The sequence below is a fragment of the Ceratina calcarata genome, unplaced genomic scaffold (assembly GCF_001652005.2).
Source record: "Ceratina calcarata isolate Rehan_Ccalc_2016 unplaced genomic scaffold, ASM165200v1 scaffold147.2, whole genome shotgun sequence".
NCBI lineage: Eukaryota > Metazoa > Arthropoda > Insecta > Hymenoptera > Apidae > Ceratina > Ceratina calcarata.
The window spans coordinates 856,201-866,037 of record NW_017135881.1 but is presented as its reverse complement, the minus strand read 5'-3'; the positions used below and the strand labels follow the sequence as shown (position 1 = coordinate 866,037).

Below are 9,837 nucleotides of genomic sequence, written 5' to 3'. Positions count from 1 at the left end.
GATTTTTTACTTTTCTTCTAAAAGTATTAAAGAAATATAGTTAACAAGGTGTATGCATAACTTCGGAGAGACAAATGAAGAAGGCGTGTTGAATTATATGCTGGAAACAGGCAAGGATTTTACAAGAATTCCAGGTGAATTATAAAAGCGTATGGCATTGATTGTTACTTCAAATATATTTGTCTCGAATTTATTCAGGAAACGTGTCGTGTAAATAGAACCGCAACCATGATTAACAATTATCATGTATGTATAGGTATAGTTAATAGTTGGTGATTCTACGCGTACTTTTTACACGTTTGTTTAGCCATTAACGTTTCATTTTGTAGTCTAGCAGTTTTTTCATAGTTTATTATTCCGGTGTAAGGGTTCTTCTTTTTTCGCTTTGTAACTATACATATAGGCGTAATGTACTGTAACGTGTGTGTAACGATATACACAGTTCTTATGTATATGTACCTTTCACAAGCACAAGCTCGAACGTACCTTACCTTAAGGGATATGTTTCTATTGCTAAAATCAATCATTTTTAATTTAGACAAATTTCCACTCGTGTACTTACGTCAGTATGAAATCTATACTTTTAAGTAGACATATAACATCAAGAACACGAAATTAAGGAGTCAATGTACACATATGATGAAATCGAATTATTTAATGATGTACAGACAATTTGTTCTTACAATCTCTTTAGAAACAAACAGTCTGTAGACTGAATCAATTAAAATTACAATCAGAAATACGCTTTATCCATTTTCTCCTCTTGCCTGCTAATGAAACTTCCATCCTGGGTAATAATAAAAGTAAGGAACAAAAGATTGTTTAGCAAACAGTTTTTCGCACGGAAATAAATCTAAATACCTCTTTATAAACGAGTCTACAGATCATCTTGATAAAACGACGTTCTTTGCACTTTAAAGCATCTGTCCCTTGCTGATCTTTCGTACGGTCATTTTAAACGATTCAGTCTGCAGTACATGAACAATTCCCTTAAGTTGATTTAAGTAAAATAGTGTCAGTAACTTGCGTAAGCACTTTCTGCAATCGTTTGAACTTCCATATGAGTCTTTCGATTCTCTTTCAATCTGACGAGACGGTACGCACGAGCATAATCCGAAATGTAATTGGGAAGGGCTTGGCAAAGATTGCTTTTTAAAAAGTTTCACCTTAATTAATAAGATACAAAGATCAATGCATATACAGGGTGAGGTGAATGTGCCCTTATTATATCACAGAGAGGCGTAACAAAAATATAAAATAATTTAAACTTTTTATAGTATTTTTTTGTATGAATCGTACACTCATGCAACGGCTATGCGGTGCGATTCGTCCCACAATATCCGAAAATTCTTCACCGATGAATCTCGTAATTGGAAAGAACTTGGTGTGCAATTTAATGCGTGATTCGATGAATTCTACAAAATGAAGTAGGAGAAACGAAAAAGGGCTAAGCGATAAAGTAAGAATAGTTTCACGTAGTGTGGAACGTTAAAAAGATAAGATGTTCTTACGATATTCTAACACGTGAATTGCGAAATTAATATATCTATTATTTTATTCGTTTATCAGTGAATTTAATAATTATCTTTGATAGTTATGAACTGTATCGTTTGCGGTACGAATCGCATTGGCATTATTATTGTCATCATCACTCCTCTTTCTTTTTTACCAGCCTCTTTCTCACCGTTCTTATCCTTCACGTTCTGTGGCTGTGCGTTCTCACTTGTTCTCGCACACTCTCATACTTTTCTCTCTCTCTCTCTCTCTCTCTCTCTCTCTCTCTCACCCTTTTCTCTGTCTCCCCTATTCTCGCTTTATTTTCCTTACCGTTTCACACACACACACACACACACGCGCGCATTCTCTCTCCTGTTCGTCTTTCTCTCTGTTGTTTCTTAATTCCATCTATAGCTAGCCCCTGACAAAACTAAATTCTGATAAACAAGAAGCAAGCTATTGAGCGCCATCAATATTATCCTCTTCCTGTCTTATCCACTCTGCGCCATATACTTTAATGTATTCCAGTATAACAGTAAAATTCAGTATGTAATACATATTTGTACACGCGAGCGCGAATAAACGCGTGCGAACGACCACGTCCGTTCGCGATTGTACGCGTACGCGTGTTCACCATGTAGATATTAAGAATAAAAGATTAGTTTTGTGCCGATGTACAACAGTGTTTGAATGGTAATTCGACTTACATGTATACAGATTATACATACGTATTACGTACGGTTTCGCAAGTACAAAGTGGGATGCGAGGACGATTCGATTGATCCAAATTTTGTCGCTTTGACTAGTAGGCACACTATAAACATCAATACCATAATTATCTCTTAATTAATTAAGGGTGTTAATTTTGGAGGATTCTTAAGGGGAGAAGAATCACCGAGTTTGATTATTAAGTAACAATCCTTATTTTATCCTCCAAGAGTCTCTAAACATATATCTTGTTCATTAAATTGTTCAAGTAGTTAATTTTTCTTCTTTCTGTAGTTTCTGTCTGACAGCTAGTACTACTCTGAGAGAGTAGATTTCCGATAGAAATAGATAGATAGAAAGATTAGAAGACGAATTTGAAATGAATGCAGTGCATAAGATAATCGTGATCGTTCTCGCTGGTCACTTTGCACGATACGATGTAAAGATACATATCGTTCTCGATGGATAATTTACAAATATATTTATGGAGTTAATGAGAGTTTAGCGATATTAGTCCCATAGTAAGTTGGCGATAGAAAAAACCTGAATAAGTTCATAAGTTATGGATTCAAGTAGTCGGCAATTTATGACAAGAGATGTATAGTATAGAGTGTAAAATTCTCTCGTAATGTAACTATAATATACATATATAGTATAGATGTATCTATATGTGTATATACACGTGGTGTATGCGTAGTGTGTCCGAATATAAGAAGAAGATTAGTTCCTTGTTAAGTTTTTACCGTGTACGAAGAGGTACAAAATTTATAGGTATAGAATAGGCTATGAGGTCCGAAAGGCTATCTAATTCGTTTGATTTGCGCTAACGATCCCGTCAGTCGTAAATATTACGAGGTTTCTCATTCATATTTGGAATTATGAACGTATTACGTATGAACAAATTATGATCCGCACGAATGTTTGTACACCTACGAAAATTATTTAATCGTGACATTAACAATGAAAATCGACGTTCGAAGAAACAAAAAACTAGTTTCTCTTAACTACATTATTGCAAAAATAATTATTTCTAGTTCTCTAGCTTTTCCTAATCCTATAGTTAATGACGCTCCTTTTTATACACGTGTGCTATAATTTTTCGTAACAAGATGTATATTGAAACAGTTCCGATCAAATGGTGCGTTCATTATGCAATCGAGTTCAATAAGACATGAGGAAAATGATCAAATAGAGTCGAACCTCGAACGCCCAATGGAATCGTAATGGAGCAAAATTTTCGGATCGTTTTTTCCTTCTTTTTCTTTTTAAATCGACGTAACAATTCTTTTATTGGTTGACAATTATTGCGTGCGTATAAACAGTAGGTAGTGGATTCGCTTCGTATCCGCATTACGTCAAGCATATACTTATAATTCGGCCGTGCCAAGAATTGGGAAAAGGGTACCGAGGATGAGGAAGAACAAGAAGAAGAAGAAGAAGAAGAAGAAGCGGTAATAGGGGGTGAGGCTGACTTGGTAGCATGATCAGAATAAAACAATGAACGGAACGGATCGTAAGATTGTCGATACGATCAATGATTTAAGATATAGGAGAGAGAAGCATAAATTTGTGTGTAGTCGAGATCAATCGTTTCGAGAAGAGAATGCTCTGCACGTCGAGTACGTCGTTAATAAACTCTGTACAAACATTAACAGTTCATTTAACAGAACAACAACATTTACATCTCCCCGAATCAGGGGTTTTCATCGTGCACGAATTCCTCAACGCCGCAATGAATTTTTTGATCGCGATGAATTCCTAAAAATGTTTTTGTTTCATCCTCATTCTTTCACTACAGCCGGTTGATCGATGAATAACAAGTACAAGATTACGATCGATACGCCAGAACAAGAAACGTGATAATCACAAGGAAAGCTAGGATGAGCAACAATTTCACATGTATTCGACCAGTCGAAAGATAATTCAGCTAGTAATGATTGTCCGATGTAGAAAGTGCGAATCTGTTCGAAAAGAAAAATGGTACACATAGAAGGTTCTAACGACGCATTCTTTGTACATACATGTAAGGAAGGTTCGACTACCTTCTCAATCATATGCTTATGCCTATGTATCTGTTATTCGGCAAAGAAATTAATACAATGTGATGTCATAAAGCCTTCGCTTTCCACGTGGTTGATTTCATTCACTTTTAGATTGTTTCATTCTTATGCAATGCACATGCTCCAATAATAATAATAATAATTAATGAAACGGATGAAGGACAAAGTGATATCCTCCTTGGCCCTGGCGTACACCGGCTTTATTACATATAAAATATCAATACAAATGTTTGAGCCGTGTATTGGAAACTTTGTGATGTCGTCACAAAGTTCGTTCGAACCTTCCTCGAGAAGGGACACACGATATGAACAACGATGTAGGTCCACCTTAGAGTCTAGGCGATTTGTGCCTGACGATGACTTTTGATATTGATACTGATCAGTCTGAAATGATTGATATCAGCTCCGTGTTTCATCCTGATTCATTCGTGTGCAACCGTTTCATTTCGTCTCAACGTCAGCCCTACAAATTGTAACTTTGGTCGAAGCAAAACGCAGTGTTAATCACGGAGCTGTCATTTTGAATCTTATCATTAGATGAGACAACATATGACGCACATCCATATAGTACACGTATGATAGAATACGAGCTTTCTTCACATTGAGATTTTATACCATCAAAACGGTGGATCGTAGGTATAGTCGGTTTAGTTGTTCTTATTCTACTTGCAACGTGTCACACGTTCCTTCGTCGGGGTATACAGGAGAACGGTCGAACAGACGTACAGAAATACTTACAATTGTAACGTGAATAGAAAAATCTCTCGCATTGAGGCCTGTAACGTGTCAACACCTTTGTGATTCAATGCGACACAGTGCGACCGATGAACCAAACGCTATTGTTTCCTTTCGTTCATAAAGTTCACGAACGTGATAGCAAAATTTTCTTTAGATTTCCTCTTTCCAGTCAGTTTTGGAAAATGTATTAACGAAAGATTATCGTTATGAGACGCGATGTAAAAGTAACGAAGCCGTTCTCCGAGTACATTTTAAATTAAAAGCTCTTGTTCGTGCGTTCTCGCCGCTTACGTTTATTCTATTTTCTTAATGGATGCCACATGGCGACAGGACGTCTTGAAGCAGCCATCATTTGTCTCCAATGGACAAATGCTTTTCCTGTCGACGAGGGTCCCACGAAAATGTGACCGACGGAATATGGTTTGGAATTTACGCCTTGATCACCGCTCACTTCAGCTACAGTTAGTCTTATCTGTATATTCTGAAAGTTAGTAAAACAGAACGTGATTCTTTCGTGATGTTTTTACAATATCGAGAATAAGGTAATTTGAGGAAATATTTTAATTTACGAACCTGTAGGATGTGACTAGGCACGTTAAAAATAATCGCCTCATTGAAGATCGGACTTTCCTCTCCCTTCTTTATGGACGTCCTCTTCTTACGTATTTTCTTTCCGTTTTGCAGCAGATAAACCTTTAAAATAGTTGAATAGTGTATACTGCATTGTTAATACGTCTGTCATTAAAGTAAAAGTTGCGTTTTATTACTTTGACGAAGAAATCGCCAGGTACAGAGTTGGCGCCGCGTAGATTCTTCGCCTTGACGACTACCAAAGTGAGTCGTTCAGCCGTTTGCAAATAACTTAAAGAGAACATTAATTCCCCAAGCCTTAGCGTGGGCACGGACGACCCGATTAGCGGTAGCCACGTGGTCGCTGGTATTCTTGGCGCTGGTCCTAATCGTAACCTGGCCTCTCCTAGCAAGGACGTGCCACCCCCTATACTGGTTTCGTCGGAAAATATCTTGAAAAATTCATACGTATAAATTATGATACAGTCGACGAAATTTTAACGTGATTCAGTTTATGTAATGCATACTTCAACGAGGAGAGTCCTCCCTGTGGGACCATCGTCAAGGGGGAGCAAAAAGTTTTCTTGATAGCTAGGCGATGGGCTTCCTCTGTACAGTCTCGTCTTCACGTACATTTCTCTGTTCGGTAACAGGCAAACCCTGCAAAAACATTTGTCAGCATTTTACATATACATATAAGCATTTAATTTGATGAGTTTTGTAAAAACCTAGCAAAGCGGACCTAGCAAAGGTATCTTGAGCAGGTAGGTCATCCGGGGTAACGAGATCTCTGGCTTCGAGGACGCTGACGGCGAGATCGCCCTCGCTATCAGCACCCCGGCCACCCCATCTGTCGTATTGTACACCCACGCAGACGTGTCCGACGATGGGTGCTTCTTCCAGGTCGTTTAACATTACGCTCGTGTCGGAGCACACGCTTTCGCAGCTTATTGCTCTTTTTAAATTTGACTCGTCCGGAGGAGGATCAGGTTCGGGCCCTTGAGACCCGCGCCGACTTCCCGGGCTGACCTCGTTGAAATCGTTTATCGGATAGTTTCCGACGAAGCTCTACTCAAATTCAAACTATCAGTTAGTATTAAAATAAAAAGTGATGGTAGATTAATTATTAAAAGCTGCAGTACCTGAGAAAACTTCCGCTTCAGCTGCATGTCTTCAAATGAGGAATAGAACTCCTGACTATTTCGTCTTCTGCGAAACAACAAATTTAAACGAATCGATTTAACGTTCTCGGATCTATGGATCTCTCCATGGATCTAATGGATAGAATCGTGTTTTCAAAGTTACCTTGACGAATCGGCGTCATCGAGTTCGTTCAAGTCGTGAATACCGTTCAGTCTTTCCATGCTTTTCCTTCTTTGTTCGATGCTATTTAGAATATCCTGAAAATAAATCAAAGATCACAGTGCAATTTAATAACTCAAGTGTACCGTATCGATAGACTAAATACTATAAATACGTCGTAGTGGGATTTTCACACCTCTGAAGTTCTCGTGAAGCTGGGATCAGACAGGTACGAGTAAACTTCTTGATTATGGTCATTAACTAACAGCGGCGACGATGGTGGGTCTTGCAAACTATTGTACACCTATAAAAATAGTTGGTACATACAATTAAATAAATCGGTTACTCTGACTTACTGCAAAGTCGTTGAGTACCTCTTGTGCAGTTCTGTGTGCTTCCAAATTAAGTTCGGGACTGTAAAGATCTGAGCTGCGTCGAGAGCCGTCGGGACATATCAGATCGGAATCGTTCTCCGCAAAAATATCTCGAATCTCATTTTGCAATTGATTGCTACTGCTGTCCTCGACCAATGGCGAGGATCTCGGGGAAAAGCTGAACCGTTGAACTTGCTGCGCCGAGGAAACTACCGAGCTAAGACAGTAGCAGATAATAATGTAAGTTTCACATAAATTTAAATAATAATAAAATAAAAAAAAATAGGAAATGTGAAAACGTCAGACGCACTTGTAAAACTCCGAGGCGTCGATGTAACTCTGCGAAGTCACTAATCGTAGTGCGTTAAATATTCTTTCGCCGGTGGTCGGTTCGTTCTTTTTTGGCACATCCGTCGGAGGATCGGGCGGCGCGGGTGGCGGTGGTATCGGGCTCGAGGCCGAGTCGCCGTTGACCTTCATCGCGTTGATCGATCCCTGAATCGCGTCGTCGTAGTGCACGCGATCCTGATCTTGGTGGAGGCCCAACTCGTTCATCGGATCGTAAACAGGAAAGTCGGGTAGGCTCTGGATGTACTGCGAGACTTTCTGCAACCCTTGCGGCTCGCGAAACAAATAGGACGAGCCGATGTCCTCCTGAAGACTTCTGAACGGCGTCATCTCGATGCTCTGCATCTCGCTGCACTTGCGATCGAGGTCGTCGCTAAGATTCTGAGCGCTCTGAAGCATTTTGGACAGTTCCTCGGATCCATATATCGATTCCATCATCGTCTGGCTGGCAGTATTCGAAGAATTCGTCATGCCGAAACTGCTCGGCGAGCCTCTAGAATCATTCCTCACATGTTGACGTATCATGTGGTTCCGTTGAACGATGTCGTAGCTACCATAACTATTGTTACTGTCTTCGTCTCCTTTGCCATCCAGGGTAGCTATTGGTACACCGTGCACGCCATATCTGATCCTCGTCGATTCGATGCTATTATCGAATTGCCTGTAAGGGTTGCATCTGTCCCTTTCTTTTCTTCGTTCCTCCTCGAGGTCGTATCTGAATCTCGTGTCCGTGTGATTCTGCGAGCCGTACGGTGTCATTTGAATGCTCTCGCTCATAGTTTTCGTTGCGTCGCTATCGAATCTGAACGCTCCGTGCTCGTTCGACGTCTTGTACAGCCCGTAATTCTTCACGGGTTCGTTTTGGAAGAGGAACACCGACGGACCGGTCGATCTCGAGGGGATCGGTGGCGGTCTTTGCAACGACGGCGGCGGAGTTAGTGGACCGGGGCCGGCCTCTTGCATCCTCAAATAGTCTATAGTGCTCGAGGTTTGAAGCGGTGACGGCCTTGAACGTGGAATCGGCCTTTCTTGAGGTGCTGGCCTCAAAGGCTGCGGGGGTATTGTATTACTGGTGGTTGTAGTACCCAGAGGCGGATGGAGGTCTCTGTCCACTGGCTCGAATCTGTAAATATTATCAATTTCATCTTTTCAACCAGAGAACTGTCAAATTTTTTTTATTTAAAACATCGCTCCCATGATTCCCTCCCACAGATTTCCCTCCGGGTGTAGTTTATCAGCGTGTTCTTGCTTTTATAAAATAACATTTTACCTAATCACTCGGATATTTTTAAACACAACTCGGCTCGTGTTATCGTGTTAAGAGTGGCCTCCGTCGCTGTGTCCGCTGTTTATCTAAATTTCGTATCAACTACGTGATCGACGCATATCTTCATTAACACGGGACGGGATTAAATCCTGACCGATTGACCCGACCCATAAATGCGAATTTCATTTTACTAACATCGATTCTAACATCGTTGGTACTATTACATGCTAAATATCGATTAAGAGCTAGACATTGCGCTGCGTGTCTGATGAAACAAAGCTCGTATAATTTTCGTCATAAATATAGATGCGATCTATACACTCGAATTGATTCGCTCTTGACTCCTAGCATCTATACTTGGACCACCGTGATCCGCCAATTTCTCTTTAATGTTCACTCATCGCGTAAAGACTCGCGCGAACAATAACGCGAATTAGATATTAAAACTTGATGCCCTTAACAACGTCACCCTTACTCGATTGTAAGTTGCTCGAGTTGTTAATGCTTTTACTCAATTACTCTGAGTGCTCGTACTGGAAAAAGTTATTGCCGTGCCATCAAGCGTTCGGGCGCGTTATGCAAAATTGCCAATATCGGGTTAACACTTGGAGCACCGTTTTTTATCGTTACAGAGTTAACGCTTGATACCTCGATCGAATCGCAATTAACGTCACAGTCCAGTGTTGCGTTGGAACTTTCTTTTTTCCTCTCCAGTTAATGCAGTTTGAAAAACAGTTTATTGTTCTCTATGCAATTCTAATCTCGTAAATGAAACTGCCATTAACGTCAATTAATCACAGTTAATTCGGTGCGTGAACTGTGCGTCTTAAGGATGTATAGGCTATATACTTAAACAATGCTATCATGTTCAATTTGTTATTATACATTCCTATTAATATTAAAAAGATACCTGCAAAATTTTAGATAAATTCATGGGTTTTTTGAAAAATTATAGTCACTTAAAATTTGCATG

General features: G+C 39.8%; 1 protein-coding gene across 1 annotated transcript in view; it reads right to left on the bottom strand.

Annotated features, from left to right (window-relative positions):
* Window positions 1-3,554: 3,554 nt before the first annotated feature.
* LOC108631686 (uncharacterized) overlaps window positions 3,555-9,837 on the bottom strand; it is a 51,591-nt gene continuing 45,308 nt past the window's right edge. The window contains exons 5-14 of the mRNA XM_018035807.2: window positions 7,560-8,720; window positions 7,250-7,466; window positions 7,072-7,179; window positions 6,879-6,973; window positions 6,716-6,782; window positions 6,316-6,641; window positions 6,101-6,233; window positions 5,771-6,025; window positions 5,577-5,696; window positions 3,555-5,484 (exon numbers count right to left, since the gene is read on the bottom strand). Coding sequence (XP_017891296.1) covers window positions 5,302-5,484; window positions 5,577-5,696; window positions 5,771-6,025; window positions 6,101-6,233; window positions 6,316-6,641; window positions 6,716-6,782; window positions 6,879-6,973; window positions 7,072-7,179; window positions 7,250-7,466; window positions 7,560-8,720 — 2,665 coding nt within the window. The 3' untranslated portion in view covers window positions 3,555-5,301. The remainder of the gene's footprint in view (window positions 5,485-5,576; window positions 5,697-5,770; window positions 6,026-6,100; window positions 6,234-6,315; window positions 6,642-6,715; window positions 6,783-6,878; window positions 6,974-7,071; window positions 7,180-7,249; window positions 7,467-7,559; window positions 8,721-9,837) is intronic.